The sequence below is a fragment of the Nicotiana tabacum genome, chromosome 1 (genome assembly GCF_000715075.1).
Source record: "Nicotiana tabacum cultivar K326 chromosome 1, ASM71507v2, whole genome shotgun sequence".
NCBI classification, from domain to species: Eukaryota; Viridiplantae; Streptophyta; class Magnoliopsida; order Solanales; family Solanaceae; genus Nicotiana; species Nicotiana tabacum.
This window is the reverse complement of record NC_134080.1, coordinates 191,263,577-191,283,296: the sequence shown is the minus strand read 5'-3', so window position 1 is coordinate 191,283,296 and position 19,720 is coordinate 191,263,577. Positions and strand designations below refer to the sequence as shown.

The window sequence follows — 19,720 nt, the reverse complement described above, 5'->3', positions numbered from 1 at the left end:
TAAAATCTGAACCCAGCAACTACAAAGTCAACTCTCGTTAAACTTCTCAATTCTCCAAACTTCTATTTTTTTAACTTTCGTCAATTCTAGGGAAAATCATATACGGACCTCCAAATCAATATCCCGACAAACTCCCAAGTCCAAAATTACCCTACGGAGCTATCAGAACCATCAAAACTCCATTCCGGGACCATTTACATATAAGTCAATATTCGATCAACTCTTTCAACTTAGACTTCCAACCTTGGATACAAAACGATCGGCCGGTCGTTACACCAGCAGTTCAAGGTGTTCAAAGTGATGTATTATTCACGGGTTCAATGTTCTGCCCATTTTATTTATGAAAGCTAAACGAAAACCACCATGTGTAGTTTATTTGATTCTTTTCCATTCTAAAAAATTCTAATAAAATAATTCATAAAACTTAAAATTTGCGTAGAAATAAAAAACTAATTTTAAAAGTAACTTTTTAATTAAAAATTATTTCATAAATAGATTTGTAATTTAAAAGTCAAGCTTTACAAAAAATTTCTTCAACAAAAGCATCCTACAAACTACAAATTTTCTCGACTCTCTCTTTCTTTTGATATGCTTACTTTTATTAGTAAAATTTCTAATGTTGTCTTTTTGTTATTTTAATTTTTATTTATAATTATAGTTCTATTAATATTTTTTTAACTGCTTAGCTAAATATATCGTAGTTTTATCTAAAAATTTTGATACACTATTTATCGATAAAAAAAATTATTGACTTGTGTAAAGTTTGAATAACCTCGACAGAATTTCTGAAAATGCCACTGTGTCGAGTTAAGAAACTTTTAGTAATATAATACAAGGAGACACGAAGTAACATTTGTGGTGTCCAGTGCCCTATCATAACGATGTTAACTATGTAAAAAGAAGCAACTATTTATTTTGAGAGGACGAGGGAGTGCAATATTCATGAGAATGCATTTATAAGTAATTTTTCTGTTTTTATTCATTGTAAGTAGTAGCGAAATTCAAAATATTAAAAAATAAATGTATGAAGAAGTAAATAGAATCATCTATATAAACAACTTATTTTTCGGCAAAGATGTGTTAGTTGACCGTCACTGCTCGTTGGATACTAGTGTCTCACCTAATAATTCAGATTCGTGCTACATAAGATATATTCAAGAGAAATGTGTTCTCTACCCTGAATAACTCTGAGGATGAAATAGATGTATGATCTATTCCACATCGTGGTAAGTTTATTTAAAAAGCTTTACTTTATATGAAGTTTACAATAACATTTGGCATTTTATACAAATGTAAGCAAGGGTTTATTGGTGACACTGGCCAATCAACGTCATCTCTCTCTCTCGGTGTCTCTGCCCCTTTGTCAAAGGCAACAACACGGAACCATGCTTGAAGATTCTTCCTTTCCTTCTCTTTTCACTTCTCTTTTCTTGACTCTAAGTGTGCATTTTTAATATAAATAATTATAGTAGGCGTTTGGACAAAAAAAAAAGTATTATTTAAAAAAATGTAGTATTTGAAGTTAGTTGAAAACTGGTATTTAGATTTTAAAATTATGATTGAACATGTATTTCACTTAAAAAAAAATATTGTAATCTTGTGAGTAGAAAAAAAAGGCTTTTTTTTCAAAAAACTTGAAAATTTAGATTTTGAAAAATTTATTTTTGAAAAATCTCCAAAAACTTACAAATTTTTATGGACAAATACGTTTTTGAAAAAAAAAAACCAAAAAAATATCTTAGACAAACGGGCCATAATACATCCTCCACCTTATTTTTCACTACTCTTATCACTATTTTTGTTTTCTACGTTGTTTTGAAGAAATATGTCTGCTATTAGGCTTAAACTTTCCGGAAAATGGCCAAATGTGCATCCACTATTTGAAATGGTTATATTATCAGTTTAACAATATCCCCAACGTTATAAAAATGGCTCAAAATTGCCCTTCGGTCGTTAATTTTCTCCATTATAGCTAACACCATCCCATGTTACCTGCCACCTCAATTTATTCCCTTCCCCATTAGAGATGGCAAAATACATCCCTTTTGAATAGTGAGGAGATTTGACCTTTTTTCCTTTACTTTTTTTAAATATCTGAATCAAGAAATAGAATTGAATGAAATTACATTAATGGTTTATTTTTTGTTATTAAAAACTATATCACGTGAAAAAAATGATAAAAATATAAAAAAAATATTCAAAAGAAAATGGAAGACATGTCAACCTTTTCCAATAGAGGTTTAGATATAATTCTAATTAATAAGCTCAAATCTTCTTTACAAGTTTGGCACAGCAAATAAATTTGGATAGCATAAACCTCAACCACATCAATTTGAATCTTATAGTTTTGGATATCAGTGCCACATAAGAGCACGTCATTTTAAGGCTTTATTAAGATATATTGAGATTATCATTTAAAATTTCTGATTAAATCTAAGTAACTCCATTCATGAGGACCCTTTAGGCACTTATAACGATTTGTCTCCATATATGCATTGTCACAATTGTCTGACGTAGCAACATTAGATGTCTATGGCATTTGGACAGATTAGCATTATTGGATTAACTATTGAAAAAGTTTTGGTAGGTAGCAATTGTGAAGGCCAATAAATATACTTCTACTTAGTCAATGGTGGAGCCACATGTATTTAGGGATGTCAATTGACTTCCTCAAAAAATTACACTGTATAAATAGTTATTTTTTTTAATGTATTGATGTTATACTTTGACACGTCTTAACTTCGTGTGAATTTACCTCATTATATTTTGATCCTCCTTAATAAAAATTCTAAATCCATCACCGCTTACTAATCAAGAATGATAAGAGCATCAAGTAAGAGATACAAGAAGGAAAAGGGAAAAAAATAAAATAAAGAAAAGGGTTGTGATTAATAGGTGGTGGCCCAAAATGGCCCCCCTTTGAAACTTTCTTGAATTTTTCTGGAATTTCTCCATAGTCCATATCCATAGGAAAGTAGAAGAAAATTTCTAACTCCCTTTTGTTCACATGACAAATTCTTGTCCTCCTTAATTTCCACATATTTTCCTCTACATATCCCCTATCCTTCAATAGTTTTTTTTTTGCAATAATAACATAGCCTTTATGTAGTTACATAGAACCTTCACTTCTCTTTTACTTTCTTCATTTGTCCTCTTATTTCTTGTCATTTAATGACCAATATTTGTCATCTTTATAAAGCTCAGTTATCTCAAATACTCATTTGCCATTTGAACCTTTACATATGTTCTTGTTTTCAGACACTCCCATTAGTGCCGTTGGCATAACTTTTCTCATAAATAAAAAAAAAAAGATTGTAAGTTTATGCACTTTTCTTAGTGAAGAATACCAAAATGGAGAAAGTTAAAGCTTGGGAGAAAAAGACACTGATCACTGAGCTTACTCAGGGGATGGAGTTTGTTAACAGGCTAAAAAGCAAGATTGATCCTTTGGCTTCACCAGAGGAATGCGATTTACTACTTGAAAAAATACTTTCCTCCCTTGACAAATCATTGTCAATTCTGAATTTGAAGGCTTTTAATGTAATTAGAGAACCTTATTGGTGTTCAAAGAATGAGGTTTCTGACTTGGATTATTATTCAAGGGATCAAGGCAAAAATATGGTCTTTAAGAAAAGGTGAATTTAGGCCTCAATTAAACCATTCTCTATGGTTTCTTGAAATTAAAACATTGGATTTTGTTCTAAATTTGTTGGATTTGCAGAAAGTTATTGCAGCAATGGAGTAAGCAAGTTAGGATATCTGGCATAGAAGGTCCTAATTACGATGATGGCTATAGTTGGAGAAAATATGGACAGAAAGATATTTTAGGAGCCAATCATCCAAGGTGAAAAAAATCTATTCCTTTTCCTTCTGTTACTTTTTCCTTTTTGATATAACATAATTTGCATTTAACCCTTAATTTGTGTTCCCAATATATTCCTAATTTTATTTATGGTATGGTAGTTACACTTCACTTATTACCAACTTTAAGTTGTTGAAGTTATCTTTGTTAAGTCAAGTTAATATCACTTAGAATATGCGCTTATACAAATCTAAAGTTCATTTTTTCCCCACTTTTGTTAGCTGGTGATAGTTTTTAGCTTATAGAATATTCTATACAAGAATGTCCTTAAGTTTACAACAATTCAATTTTTGGATGTAGACAGTCACTAAAATTGCCACGTCTTTTCATTTAGACACTCATAGTATTCCATATTATACACCTAATGGTTGCAAAATGAATAAAAAAGTTAATCATTCATTCATATTATCTACTAAAAAATAAGTTGAATAATGAACTTTTTAAAAATGAGATCCATATTATTCACTAGCAAAGACTCAAAATTGGGGGTTTCTCAAATTTGGGAGATTAAAATTCTCCTGCAGTGATCACATTCAATTTTACACCGATTAACCCATTTTCTATCCGTATAAAATATGAGCTGATCAAATATTTTATCCGTTTTTTTATTACCCATTTTCAATCCGCCCATATCCGTCCGGCTCGCCCGTTTTCCACCCTTATATACACCTAAGATATATTCAAATGTGTCTAGAGAAGAAGAATAAGTGTTTTTCTTAAGAAAATTCACGATTCCGCGCAATCACGGATGCAGCTGATTAATTGGTTTTAAGTATATACTAGGGAATGGTACAAGAAATTGCTTAACTGAAAATAGATTTTGGAAATGTATATCTAAGAAGAATTTTACTTTGAAATTGCAGGGCTTATTACAGATGCACTCACAAGAATACACAAGGCTGCTTAGCAACAAAACAAGTCCAACAATCAGATGAAGACCCTTTAGTCTTTGAGGTCACATATAAAGGAAAGCACAATTGCAAAGCCTCACAATCAGTAGACATTTCGGAAGAAAACCAAAAGGCAAATTATAACAAGAATCAATATCAGCTACAGAAACAGAAAGTGGGAAATCAAAATGTTGAAAAATTGAATATTATCAAAGAAGAAACTTTATCATTCACACCACTAAAATCAGAAAGTGAAAAATCCCAATTCTTTGCCAATTCAATGGATCCATTTACATCTCCAATAACCTCAGAATCCTTATACTTGCCATTGTTTCCTACCCAAGAGGAGGAGCTTGAAATGGACCAGATTCTGCAGAGCTCAAAATTGAGTCATATTGAGTTTAGTACAACACCAACTTCAGTAATTAATTCGCCCTTTTGTGGGTACTCGGATTTATCAGTGGATGATCAAGTTGATAATATTTATCCTAACCTGATGATTGACATTTCTGAATTTTTCACCTAATGTGAGAGTAGTGGCGGTATCGGAATACATGTAAGGCGACTCAAAATATACTTGTAGTACCATATTAGTCCTAGGATTTGAACCTATGGCATAGTATTGGGTCATATTGAGTTTATTTTGACTCCAACTTCAGTCATTAATTCGCCATTTTATTAGTAGATCAGACTAAGCTGCAACTACAGAGCATACTCAGACAGAACCTTGACTCAGTTACCAAGATAAATCTTTTCTGATGTGGAAGATCAGACTATGCTGCAACCACAGAGCATACTTAGACAGTACCTTGGCTCTGATACCAATTGTTGCGGAAGCCAAATGTATATAGTGTGAATAAGTCACAACTACTATACCAAAAATTATGACAGCCACCAAATAATAAATAAGACAATAAAACAACAATAAAGGAAACACCAGAATTTACGAGGTTCGGCTAATTTTGCTTACTCCTCGGACACAACCAATATTTTATTCCACTCCAAAAATACAAGTGAAATAATACTAAAGAGAGAAGATACAAATGCCTTAAACAGATGAGAAGGCAAATGAGAGGTGTGTTTCAATCCTAAACATTAGGCCTTCTTTTATAGGGGAAAAATCCCCTCCAAACTTAACTCCCAACCAATGTGGGACTTTGGCATTTTGCCAAACTTCAACAAATCTCCACCTTGGCAAAATTCCACATTTTCAATTCTCTCTCAATAACAAATTTTGGTTGTGTCTTCATCTTCAATCTTCAGTGTTCAACAATGTTGATCAAATCCAAACAATGTTGAAACTTGACCGCAGTCACCACCTTTGTCAGCATATCAGCAGGATTCTCTGTAGTATGAATTTTCTTCACCGTGACTCCACCTTCTTCTATGATTTCTCGTACGAAATGATACCGAACATCAATGTGCTTCGTCCTTGCATGATAAACTTGGTTCTTCGCTAATTGAATAGCACTTTGACTATCACAAAAAATTGTGATACCTTTTTGTTCAACACCAAGCTCCTTTAGCAATCCTTGAAGCCAAATTGCCTCTTTCACAGCATCTGTAATAGCCATGTACTCTGCCTCTGTTGTAGACAAAGCAACTGTTGACTGCAAAGTAGACTTCCAACTAACTGGTGCCTTTGCAAAAGTAAACACATAACCAGTAGTTGATCTTCGTTTGTCCATATCACCCGCAAAATCTGAGTCACAATATCCAACTACAGACTGATTGTCTTCCTGCTCAAAAACTAACCCGACATCTACAGTATTATGAATATACCGTAGAATTCACTTCACAGCTTGCCAATGCTCCTTCCCTGGATTGTGCATATATCTGCTAATAACTCCAACAGCTTGTGAAATGTCAGGCCTTGTGCAAACCATTGCATACATCAAGCTACCAACAACATTTGCGTATGGTACCTTTGACATATACTCTCGTTCAGCTTCATCCATTGGCGACATAGTAGTACTTAGCTTAAAATGGGAAGCAAGTGGAGTACTAACTGGCTTAGTCTTGTCATCTATGCCAAAACGTTGAAGTACTCTCTTCAAATATTCCTTTTGAGATAAACAGAGTTTCTTTGAACGTCTATCTCTAATTATCTCCATGCCAAGAATTTTCTTTGCCTCACCCAAATCCTTCATCTCGAACTCCTTCTTCAGTTGAATCTTCAACTTATCAATTTCTTCCAAATTCTTGGAAGCTATCAACATATCATCAACATATAGGAGAAGATATACAAAGGAACCATCTTTAAGCTTGTGCAAATACACACAATGATCGTATTTGCTTCTCTTGTACCCTTGCCGCAACATAAACTCGTCAAATCGCTTGTACCATTGTCTAGAAGATTGTTTCAATCCGTACAACGATTTTTCAAGTTTGCACACCATATTTTCTTTTCCAGCAACTTTGAATCCTTCTGGCTGAGTCATGTAGATTTCCTCATCCAAGTTTCCATGTAAAAACGCAGTTTTTACATCCATCTGAACTAGTTCCAAATCCAATTGTGCTACCAAAGCCAACATAATTCTAATGGAGGAATGTTTTACAACTGGAGAAAACACTTCATTGTAATCAATTCCCTCCTTTTGAGCATATCCTTTGGCCACCAATCTTGCTTTGTAGCGAACATCTAATTGGTTAGGAAATCCTTCTTTCTTTGCAAATACCCATTTGCACCCAATTGCTTTCTTTCCCTTCGGGAGATTGGCCAATCTCCATGTATGATTCTGATGAAGGGACTGTATTTCATCATTCATGGCAATCCTCCACTTATCTTCTTCTGAATTTTGGACAGCGTCTTTGTAAGTAGTAGGAACATCATCAGCTACAATTGAGGTTGCACAAGCAACCGTCTCTATGAGACGAACAGGTTTCGTTATTGTTCTTTTTGGCCTGCTGGTTGCTATTGATTCAAGTTGTTGTTGAGATTCCTGAGTTGGAATCTCCTCTACTGGCTCTCCTTCCAGAGGGTAATTTTCATTTGTTTCCTCCTCTGCTTCTTGTGTAGGAAAAATAAATTTTCCCTCAAACTCCACCTGCTTAGAAGCACCTTCATTTTGTTTGGTATCTTCTGTTACCTTATTTACCATAGCAAATTCATCAAAGGTAACATCTCTGCTGAACATTACTTTCTTTGTCATAGGACACCATAAGCGATATCCTTTGACTCCAGAAGTAATTCCCATAAAAATAGCCTTCTTTGCCCTTGGATCCAATTTTGACTCCGTCACATGATAATATGCAGTTGAGCCAAACACGTGCAAAGAGTTATAATCTACAGCAGGTTTTCCGTACCATTTTTCAAATGGTGTTTTGCCATCAATAGCAGCAGATGGTAGACGATTAATGAGGTGGCATGCATATGTAATTGCCTCAGCCCAAAATTCTTTGCTCAAGCCAGCATTGGACAACATACACCGAACCTTCTCCAGCAAGGTCCGGTTCATACGTTCTGCCACTCCATTCTGTTGTGGTGTATGTCTAACAGTGAAGTGTCGGATGATGCCATCATTTTCACAGACCTTATTGAAATGATCATTTTTGTATTCACCTCCATTGTCTGTGCGAATACACTTGATTCTCCTGCCTGTCTGATTCTCCACCATCATCTTCCATTTGAGAAAAATTCCCAACACTTCATCTTTGCTCTTCATTGTATACACCCATACTCTTCGGGAAAAATCATCAACAAAGGTTACAAAATAGTGCTTCCCACCCAATGAAGGTGTTTTGGAAGGACCCCAAACATCAGAGTGTACATAATCCAAAATGCCTTTAGTATTATGGATCGCTGTACCAAATTTAACCCTTGTCTGTTTCCCTTTAACACAATGCTCACAAAACTCCAAGTTGCAAGCCTTTACTCCTTTTAACAATCCTTGATCTGATAGAGTTTTCAAGGATTTTCCTCCAGCATGTCCCAAGCGCATGTGCCATAGCTTGGTTGCTTCTGCCTCTTTGTCGTCACTGGATGTTACTGTCGCTGTCCCAATAACTGTACTGCCACGATAGCGGTACATATTATTATTCTTCCGATTAGCCTTCATTACCACTAGTGCACCGGAGCATACTCTCATCACTCCATTTTCTGCAATGATTTTGAACCCTTTTGATTCTAGGGCTCCCACAGAGATGAGATTCTTCTTCAAATCCGGTACATATCGAACATCTATCAATGTTCTGATCATTCCATCATGGTTCCTTAATCGTATTGAACCAATGCCATATGAGGTAAGAGGGATGTTATCCGCTGTGTGGATGACTCCATATTCTCCTTCTTGAAATTCCACGAACCAGTCCCTGTTGGGACACATATGATAGCTACAAGCCGAGTCCATCAACCATATGTCTGATGATGTTGATGACTCTGTTGTAACTAATGAGAAGTCTGAATCATCACAATCAGCTACATTTGAATCCATAATAGCCTTTCCATTGTTATGTTTGGCCTTATTCTTCAACTTCGGACAGTCTTTCTTCCAGTGCCCTTTTTCTCGACAAAAGGCACATTCATCTTTGCTGGGTCTGGATCTTGACTTGGATCTTCCCTTCTTTGTCCTCGTTTGATTTTGAGGACGACCCCTCACAAACAGTGCTTCTCCTTCTCCGCCCTTCTGTTTTTCTCGCTTTCTTTGTTCATAGCTGTACAAAGCTGAACAAACTTCTCTGAGAGAAATTTCGTCATTTCCATGGAGTAGAGTAGTTTCAAGGTGCTCGTACTCATCAGGAAGTGACGCCAACAACATTAAGGCCAAGTCACCATCATCATAAGTTGTATCCATATTTTGCAAATCTGTGACCAACTTATTGAAACTGGTGATATGTTCATTCATCGTGGTACCAGGAACATAGGTGAAGTGAAACAGTCTCTTCTTCATGTACAATTTATTTTGACAGTTTTTCTTCAAAAATTTATCCTCCAGTGCTTTCCATAATTTACTTGCAGAAGTTTCCTTTGTGTATGGATATTTCTGCTCTCTAGCAAGGTAGGATCGAATGGTACCGCAAGCAACACGGTTGATAATTCTCCAATCTTCTTCTCCAATAACATCTGGTTTCTTTTCTTCAATGGCCAGATCTAGCCCTTGTTGAAAAAGGACATCTAGAACCTCGCCTTGCCACATCCCAAAATGTCCGGACCCGTCAAAAATTTCTACCGCAAATTTCGCATTTGACACAATTCTTGTCATAAGCGAAGATGCCAATGATGACGTATTGTTGACACTTGATGTAGATTCTTCTTGTTTATTGTCTCCCATATTTGACACAAATATTATTTAATAGCTGACGACACAAATCAAGATTATTTCCTTTCTGATGTAGAAGATCAGACTAAGCTGCAACTACAGAGCATACTCAGACAGAACCTTGACTCAGTTACCAAGATAAATCTTTTCTGATGTGGAAGATCAGACTATGCTGCAACCACAGAGCATACTTAGACAGTACCTTGGCTCTGATACCAATTGTTGCGGAAGCCAAATGTATATAGTGTGAATAAGTCACAACTACTATACCAAAAATTATGACAGCCACCAAATAATAAATAAGACAATAAAACAACAATAAAGGAAACACCAGAATTTACGAGGTTCGGCTAATTTTGCTTACTCCTCGGACACAACCAATATTTTATTCCACTCCAAAAATACAAGTGAAATAATACTAAAGAGAGAAGATACAAATGCCTTAAACAGATGAGAAGGCAAATGAGAGGTGTGTTTCAATCCTAAACATTAGGCCTTCTTTTATAGGGGAAAAATCCCCTCCAAACTTAACTCCCAACCAATGTGGGACTTTGGCATTTTGCCAAACTTCAACAGTAACTTCATTATCTCTCATATTTCATTCTTTACAAAAGATTTCATCTCTTCCGCCATTGCTTTCTATTATTCTTCTTTTTCATCAGTTTCGTCATAATTTATGAGATATGAAATAATAATAGCAAATTGAAAAGTTGCATGTCACGACCCAAAATTTACTAGCCGCGATGACACCTAACTCAACCTGCTAGGTAAGCCAACTAATAACTATCCAATTTCAATAATATTAATAAGACAATTAAACAAAGGAATTATCTGAATCTTATACATTTCTCAAGGGCTGGTAGTACAAATTATGAGCTTCTAAGAATAGAGATTACAAAGCTGATATGAAGTAAATACATCATCTGTTTGAAAAAGTACATAAACAGAGTTTATAATTCTAAGGCTACCATGAACAAGAGGCCGCTACAACAGGGATGCAGGTACATCTTCCAATTCAACTCCCATCGAACACAACAACTCGGCATCCGAAATCTGCACGCAATGTGTAGGAAGTGTAGTATAAGTACAACCAACCACATGTACTTAATAAGTAAAAAACCTAAACTTAGGTTGAAAGTAGTGACGAGTTGGAACATAGGTCGGGTCCAACAGCAATAACCAATAGCGATTCATAACAATGTAAAGCAAGCAAATAAAGAAGTAGCTCAGAGATAAAATATTCATCCTTTTCATAGTTCTTTGAAAATAGTTCCGCTTTTTAAGTATATATCAGTGAAAATCCAAAACTTTTACCGAAATCGTAAAAAATATGAGTAAGTTTGAAAACTGTAACATTTTCCTAAGACTTTTCATTAGGTAACTATTTCATTTTCAGATAGCATGAGGAAAGTACATATTTATGCCTACATGTCATGATACAAGTAAAAATCGTGAATGTTACCAAACTGGGCAGCAAAAGAAAAATGCATCTCTATGCATGTATCTCAAGTACGTATGTCAAATGCAATGCTTCTCAGTGGTGAACTCATGTATTCACACTCTCAGGGTGCTCAACCTCACTATCTAGCATTATCTCTTACCGTGCTATCAATCACTCAGCACTGTACAATACCCGTTGCGGCGTGCAACCCAATCTATAAACATATACGTAGTCGACTGCGCTCATTTGGGGTCTGCAGGCTCCGAAGGGATTCCTACAGCCCAAGGGCTATAATCCGTACGAACAACTCATGTGTTGCACGGACAACTCACGTGTTATAACATCAATATCAGAATCCGCACGGACAACTCACATGCCAAAGTATAAAGATTAGAATCCGCACGGACAACTCACGTGCTATACGAAAAACTCACGTGCCATAGTCTCAATATCTCACAATCAGGCCCTCGGCCTCACTCAGTCATCAATCTCTCTAGTCTCACTCACAAGCTCAGAATGTCATGAAACTAGACCGACAACAATGATATAATGAATCAATAAATAACAACTGAGACTGAGCTATGATATGAATGCATAAATATGACTGAGTACGAAATATCAATGAAATCAGTAAGATAACAGCAAGAAACGACCTCTATGGGTCCTAACAATATCATCATAAAGCCTAGACAGGATATCTAGCATGATTTGAAAGCTCAGTTACTTAATCACATGGTGAAAGCACATATATCAACAAAATAGGACCATTAAACAGTATCATGGAACAACAGAGTCACAATTCACAGGGTGTACGCCCACACACCCGTCACCTAGCATGTGCGTCACCTCAATACCAATCACATAACACATAATTCAGGATTTTATACCCTCAGCACTAAGTTTAGAAGAGTTACTTATCTTGAACAAGCCAATTCCAATACCAAGCAAGCCAAACGATGTTCTAAAAATGCTATCACAGCGACCTCCGAACGGCTCAAAACTAGTCAAAAGCAACTCAAATACATCAGATAAAGCCCAAAGAAATAATTACAAATGATAAAGATCAAATCCTAAATCAAATCCCAAATCCGGCCAAAAATTACACCCGGGCCCGCACCTCGGAACCCGACAAAACTAATAAAATCCAACAACCCATTCAATTATGAGTCCAACCATACTAGTTTCACTCAAATCCGACTCCAAATCGGTGTTCAAAACTCAAAAATTCATATTATGAAACTTTAGGCCAAAACCCCCCAATTTCCTCTTTAAATTCATCAACCAATTGCTAAAATTGAAGATATATTCACAAAATATAACCAAAACCGATTAGATAATACCTATTCCAATTCATATGGTGAAGATTGCTTCAAGAATCGCCTCAATCCGAGCTCCATAGCTTAAAAAATGCAAAAATGGTCGAAACCCTCGAAATAGAGTACTTTATAATCTTCCCAGACATTTACCCTATGCTATCGCGGACAAACTAATGCGATAGCGAAGCATAAAATTTTCTAGCCACTTTTTTACTCTATGCGATCGCGGCGATTCTCCGGCGATCGCGAAGAACAAATTCTTTTTCAACAACCTTCTCCAACTCCTCCGAATAGCCTCTAGTATAATAGTAACAACTTTTGGTACAAAACTTCAAATTACAATTGGTTTAAGTTTCTAAAACCTAGACATCAAGGGCTACAACTTTTATTTTTGGATCATCTCTAAATTCCTTATAGATTGTGAGATATAAGCTTTCAAAGTCGGGTTAGTGCAGAAGAGATTTTACTTTATGCGATCACGTGAATGCTTCCGCAAGCGCATAACACAACTCCGTTTTTCCTATTTTTCTTTTTGCTAATGCAGCCAGATCTACGTTAACGCACTGCACTCCTGAAGCCAAAAACCAACAACTAGAAATGGCCTAGAAATAGTCTGAAACCACCTCGAAACTCACCCGAGCCCCTCGGTACCCTGTCCGAACATACCAACAAGTCTCAAAACATGTCACGGACATAGTCGAGGCCTCAAATCACATCAAACAACGCGAAAAACATGAATCACACCTCAATTCAAAATTAATGAACTTTGAAACTTCAAACTTCCACAACTGATACCGAAACCTATCAACTCACGTTCGATTGACCTCAAATTTTGCATACAAGTCACATTACATTACAGATCTGCTCCAACTTCTGGAATCGGAATCCGACCCCTATATCAAAATGTCCAAACCCGGTCAAACATTCTAAAATTCCATCTTTTGCCATTTCAAGACAAATTCTACTACGGACCTTTAAATCGCAATTCGGACATGCTCCTAAGTCCAAAATCTCCCAACGGAGCTAACGGAACCATCAAAAATCCAATCCGAGGTCGAATACTAAAAAGTCAAACTTGATCAAACCTTTTAATTTTAAAGCTTCTAGCTCAGGATCATACTTCCAAATTAATTTCAAATAACCTGAAAATCAAAACTGATGATTTACATAAGTCATAATACATCATACGGAGATACTCATACCCTCAAACAACCATGCGAAGTTCCAATGCTCAAAATGACCGGTCGGGTCATTACATCCTCCCCCACTTAAACATATGTTCGTCCTCGAACGTGCCCAGAGTTATTCTCAAAGCCATCAAACCGCAGCGTAACCTTACCATGTACATACCCGGGATGGGGGGTGATCATACGTTATCCTATCCCATATAGGTCTGATAACACAACATAACTGAAATTCCTTAATTCAACCTAGCCCATAAGCCTTAGAATACAATTTCCATCATCAGGAGTTTACTATAAGATTAGAACCTCACATCTACACAACTTTTAAGTCTAAACAAGATGTATCAAGCCATATCCATAACCAAAGATGTAATCACATGATATACCAAAAAACTCAAATACTCATAGCGAGATAATTTCCAATCACAACAGCTGCTCAAATAACTCAATGCTGGTAGTAAACCTCTTATCAAGAAACACGCAGAAACTCATAACTATTCATCAGATCAACTAGTTGTGGAATCCCCCTCTCCTTCGACAAGAACTATAGCAAATTTTCTAAGCCGACTTTAGATATTATCCTTCCAACATGTTGTAATCAATTCTGATAGTATCCATTCTAGGTCCAATGACCTCATCTCATCCAATAGGACCACTCTTGTGACATGAGACATCAATACAATCTAAAACCACAATCCCTGCAATCCGTGCACCAATAAGAACAATCCAAATATACTCAAATCATGGAAAATGACTCAAACAAGAGAACTGTCCCACAAGCTTAAAAATTAGCACCACAACGCAATGCTACACAAGCCCGTAAGAACGTAACCCATGCTCAATCAATCATGCAACACCCAAATACCATCTCACTCAAATTTCGCTATAAAACCCAAATGGAACCATACCATGTGTGCATATAACCAACGAATCACAACCTCTCGTAGCATGGAAGAGTAGCACATAGAACAAATTTGGTACGAATAAAATCAACTCTAACCGAATGGCACATCCCTCAACAATAGCAATATGGAGCCATCCAATCCGGCTTAGTATAGAATACACATCCAAATTGGGCCTACTAGTGGACCTCCAAATCAGGTCTAGTCACCCACAGATAGATGAATAACCCTCCAAAAGTCCACAATGATGAATCATAACATATACTATCATCTGGCTAGCTTTGCCCACATCTTTATAGTCCACAACCACGAAATAACCTATTTATGAGAACTCCCGGTCTCCGAATCCATAGAGCACACAAATCACCATATTCGATCTTAATTCCACCGCTCGAATATCTAATATATCTTGCATACATGATCATCCCGCGAGGAATACTTCTAGAATTCTTCCGTATCACATAGCAAAATCTGAATATCAGCAGTCGATCAACTAAGAGGGTGTTGCAATACCAATGAAGTATCCATAAATCAAAGCACATTGCCTCTTCTGAAATGTACACTATCATCAAACCATACAAAATAGTAATATCCTTTACATAGTCATCTGAAACCGTCCATGCTGCCTAAGAATTTTATGATCTTCCTTTCAAAACTGAACTATGACCTTGCTCATGAAAATCTCCATCCCTTACAACACACCACATATACCATGTCATCATATGAAAAATACGAGAACTTCATAATCCACTCCGAGTCAAAAACAACTACATACTCAATTAGCCAAGGGCCTTCTATTTAATTTTATTCAGGAGAAAATCACTATACATCACATGCTCCTCACGCTAGTAGGGAATATACTGTGGTAAAAATAATTGAGAAATTTTCGAGACTCATTTGCACATAATCAAGCCATCAGATCTAATTCTCTCTAACTCAACCAAGCCACATAGGTCACCAAAAACCCAAGAGCATCACCACGAGACACCTGTAGAGACTAGCCACATCATATGCACCTAAAGAACCGATCATATCCATTAATATGCATGTCCAACCTACTACCAACTTTTCCTAATTCTCTGAGTTCCTTCTGAATTACCTTCAAATTGATACTTTTCCTTACTAGACACTACTAACTCTACCCAAAACTTGCCCCATGAGCTTTAGCATAGAACCACACCGCCTTAAGGCTCATAAGTCACTGATTCCCGCTTAAGTATCCCAAAAGTACCACAACCAAAATACTCACTCTGAAGAGACTTCTTGTGAATCTAAAGCCATTACCTTTACCTTCTTGATACTGATATGTAGATTCCATAATGATATAGAAATGCCACAAGTCTTGATACTATCTAATGTAAATCTCAGTTTCTAGCCAGATACACATCCTAAAAATTCCCAATTGTTACATATAAATATTGAATCCATTGGAACCATTCTCAAGAGTCATTTACTCTACTCAAATCTTAATTAAAATTATCAAATGGACCGAACGACCCATGCCCAATTTGCACACCAACCCCCTACGAAGTAATCCACACTCCTAAGCAACCGAGTGAATCCCTACTCTATGCACACTACATCCTTTACGAACAACAACTCAATCATTCAATGTTTCCCCCATATACCCACAAGACATAATACAACCCGTCGATAACAAACTCCCCCATTTGGCGTAAAGCTAAGGAATACATCTGATAACTTACAATGCCTATACTCTGTTGTTGCCAAAATCCCGCACTGAAATTCAACTAAATCCTTCATAAGCTCATGTAACACAAACCATCTAATATCTCAGATCATCTACAATTCTTGTATTCACCCTTGTAGCAGTCAAGCCCACTCTTATAAGCGGTCCAAACTCAAATTACACTATATATAATTTACTGGTAAAAGAGAACTCTCAACAAAACAACATAGGTATCACACAACCTTAGGACATCCCGCAGGAGACAACCCACCTGCTTAGCCTCAAACTAACATCTTTCTATACCCTTCCACAACCAAACTATTACGCAATTAGTTAATCTTCCTGAGTTTGAACTCATCTCACAACATGAAAATCTACTTCACTCTTCAACTAAACAACATGAAAAGATCCTTCAACATACCCATAACTCGAGACTATACGTCAAATCAAGACGGAAATCAAGCACCAAATTTACATCTCAATCAAACTCTTTTCGTCACATTCGAACAATCTGAACACTTTCCGTAGTCACATCATACTCGTTATGTAGCCATCCAACCGCTCTTCGAGCCACAAATTCCACGCATAGGGATGCTATCGGACATATAAGTGCAAAAGCACGTGCTCATACAACCAACAGCTGTTCGCTCAAGCTACAGTCAAACCCCAGCCTCAAGTCCTTCAGACTGGCCCATCATCAGCATACCAAAATCATATATCGCACCTCTTCCATAGAATACAAGCCGTCGATGCACAACTGATACCGAGCGCTCATGTGCGCATATGAATGCGTGGAAGGAATTCAAAGAGTTACACTTCAAGCTGAATTAATACCGCACGATAAGGAAAGAAAGATGGGAAGTATATCCTAAATGTCATGTACCCTCTCGAAAATAGGTATATACATCATCATACCGATCCGTAAGACTTTACTAGACACTTGCTCATGACTTTTAGAACCTATGAACCTAGGGATCTTATACCAATCTATCATGACCCAAAATCCACTAGTCGTGATGGCACCTAATCCAACCCGCTTGGTAAGACAACTAATAACTATCTAATTTTAATTGTTACAAACCATATTCACGTACGTTAGTTCATAACATAAGTTAGTCAACATAAATCCGAGAAGAGATTGTCTTTGAGATGATAAGAAGTTAATCCTATTGGTCTTAAATGATACAAGGGTGTATAAGGGGGGTTAACAAGTATTAGAAGTTAAACGAATCAAGGATGTTGTAACCCGTATTTTCGGGTAAACCTAGAGGTGCTTAATATTCTTAAGAAGTCATGTATTAAGGTATTTTAATCATATAATATCCATATCATAAGTTTGTAGTCAAATGAGTTATGAAACAAAAGTTGGCGCAACTTACGTTTATAATTTTACTTAAACTTTAGGTCAAATTTTAATAAGCTTTTCTCCCAATTTACTGGGAATAACGGGGTGATCTACCCACCAAATTAAAAATATATGAGTCTAGTGTCAAACACATTAAACCGTTCATCCATAAGATCTAGGAGTAGAGATATATTTGCATTTTCACGAGACTGTGCCAAGCACCTCTCTATGGGGCCCACATAGGCAGTTTAAGACATATGGATATATTTAAATGAGTCCTCAACCCCGTTTTAAGTCATTGTTTTCAGTGTATTCAGACCGTATAACCCTAAATACATCCTATCAATTTCCTCTCATGATCCAAGACCCAAACAAAGGGCAAACAACACAAATCAAGTGTCGAGAATCCCGTGGCGCTAGTAAGTTTCTTGCTCTTTTTATTTTTGCTCATTTTTGTATTGTTCCAGCTCGTGTGGGAGGTTTTTTTAATTGGTTTATGCTCTTTAAATAATCCCTCAAGTTTTTAATATAAACCCTAGGTGATTTCAAGTCTTCTTAAGTGATTCTAGTGTCGAAAATTCCTAATTGATTGCTAGTTTTGCTTCCTTGTTCTTGTGGCAGCATTTGAGGGATATTTCGTGGAAAATTAAGGCCAAATTGGAGGTTTTCTTTCTTTTTAAAGGTAAGTAACCTCTTAATCTACATGTATTTAAGATTATCCAAGTTGTGGCTAAGTCGTTGAAGCTAGAACTTGTGAAATATGTATCGAAAGGCTTGGTAGTAGTGTTGTTGGTTTGTGGACTATTTTGGGAGGCTCAAAATGATTATTATTGATGTTTTTTGGGATTTTTGGTGATTGTTTTGACTTGTGGAAAGTCATATAAATAGGGGAGGTGTTGTCCGTTTCATCGTAAAATAGGTGGCGATCGATACATAATAGTTACGACGCTTAAATGATAACGATCGTGTCATTTCTCTTATTGTAGACTAAGGAGTTGTGGCATTTGCATAGTTTGAGGTTGGAAAGTATATACAATTTATGTGAGGCTATCCCTTTCCTTCTTGTGCACGACTTCGATTGTACATGATGTAATGAACGAGCTTCCAAAGATACTATACTCTTAGAAGCTAGCAGTACTTACATTGTTTCCCTTCTAATGGAGCGATTGATGTTGATGTTGATTCTCTTATTCTTATGTTATCAATGCTGTTGGTACTTCCTGATTCTTATAAGATTCATAATGAAAAGTTAGTCCTAATAATGTGTACAGAGGATACCGACCTTACGTCATTCCGAAAGGTTTAGAATATTATTCTATTGAGTCCAGCATGCATTATATATATGTATCTATTTTACTCTACCGAGTCGCGCTATAGACGGCCGAGTATGGAACCTATTGTGCAACCACTAATCAGTTGGGTTTTACCGAGCTCCACGTGACCAGGTACGATTCTACCGAGCCTTATGATGGCCGGGTATGTTTTTACCGAGCCTATTAAGGCCGAGTACGATGATGATGCCCATAGAGGCATATATTTTAAAAGTTTATGTATATATATATATATATATATATATATATATATACATACATATTTATATATATACACACACACACATATATATATATATATGTATCTATCATACATTTCATGTCAGTAGCCCTCAGAGGTACCCAGATGTTACAGGTTGTATATTCTCTATCCCTGTTTACATTACTATTCGTACTTATGCTTTCCTGCCTTACATACTCAGTACTTTACTCGTACTGACGTCCTTTTTATTTGTGAATACTGCATGTCGTGTTGCAGGTCCTGATAGATGGGTAGATGCA

The 19,720-nt window shown here is 36.3% G+C and overlaps 1 protein-coding gene across 1 annotated transcript; it reads left to right on the top strand.

The window, feature by feature from the left end:
• The first annotated feature begins 3,142 nt into the window (after nt 1-3,142).
• LOC107761907 (putative WRKY transcription factor 41) lies at nt 3,143-5,393 on the top strand. The gene is made up of 3 exons (XM_016580199.2): nt 3,143-3,635; nt 3,722-3,844; nt 4,726-5,393. Exons 1-3 carry the CDS (start codon nt 3,352-3,354, stop codon nt 5,276-5,278), a joined length of 960 nt encoding a protein of 319 aa, XP_016435685.1. The 5' UTR covers nt 3,143-3,351; the 3' UTR covers nt 5,279-5,393.
• The last annotated feature ends 14,327 nt before the right edge of the window (nt 5,394-19,720 follow it).

Bases quoted from the DNA above. Each gene is read 5' to 3' on its own strand.
- LOC107761907 (XM_016580199.2), top strand. From the start codon at position 3,352: ATGGAGAAAGTTAAAGCTTGGGAGAAAAAGACACTGATCACTGAGCTT. The intron at 3,636-3,721 runs GTGAATTTAGGC...TTGGATTTGCAG, and splicing joins AATATGGTCTTTAAGAAAAG to AAAGTTATTGCAGCAATGGA. The intron at 3,845-4,725 runs GTGAAAAAAATC...TTGAAATTGCAG, and splicing joins TTAGGAGCCAATCATCCAAG to GGCTTATTACAGATGCACTC.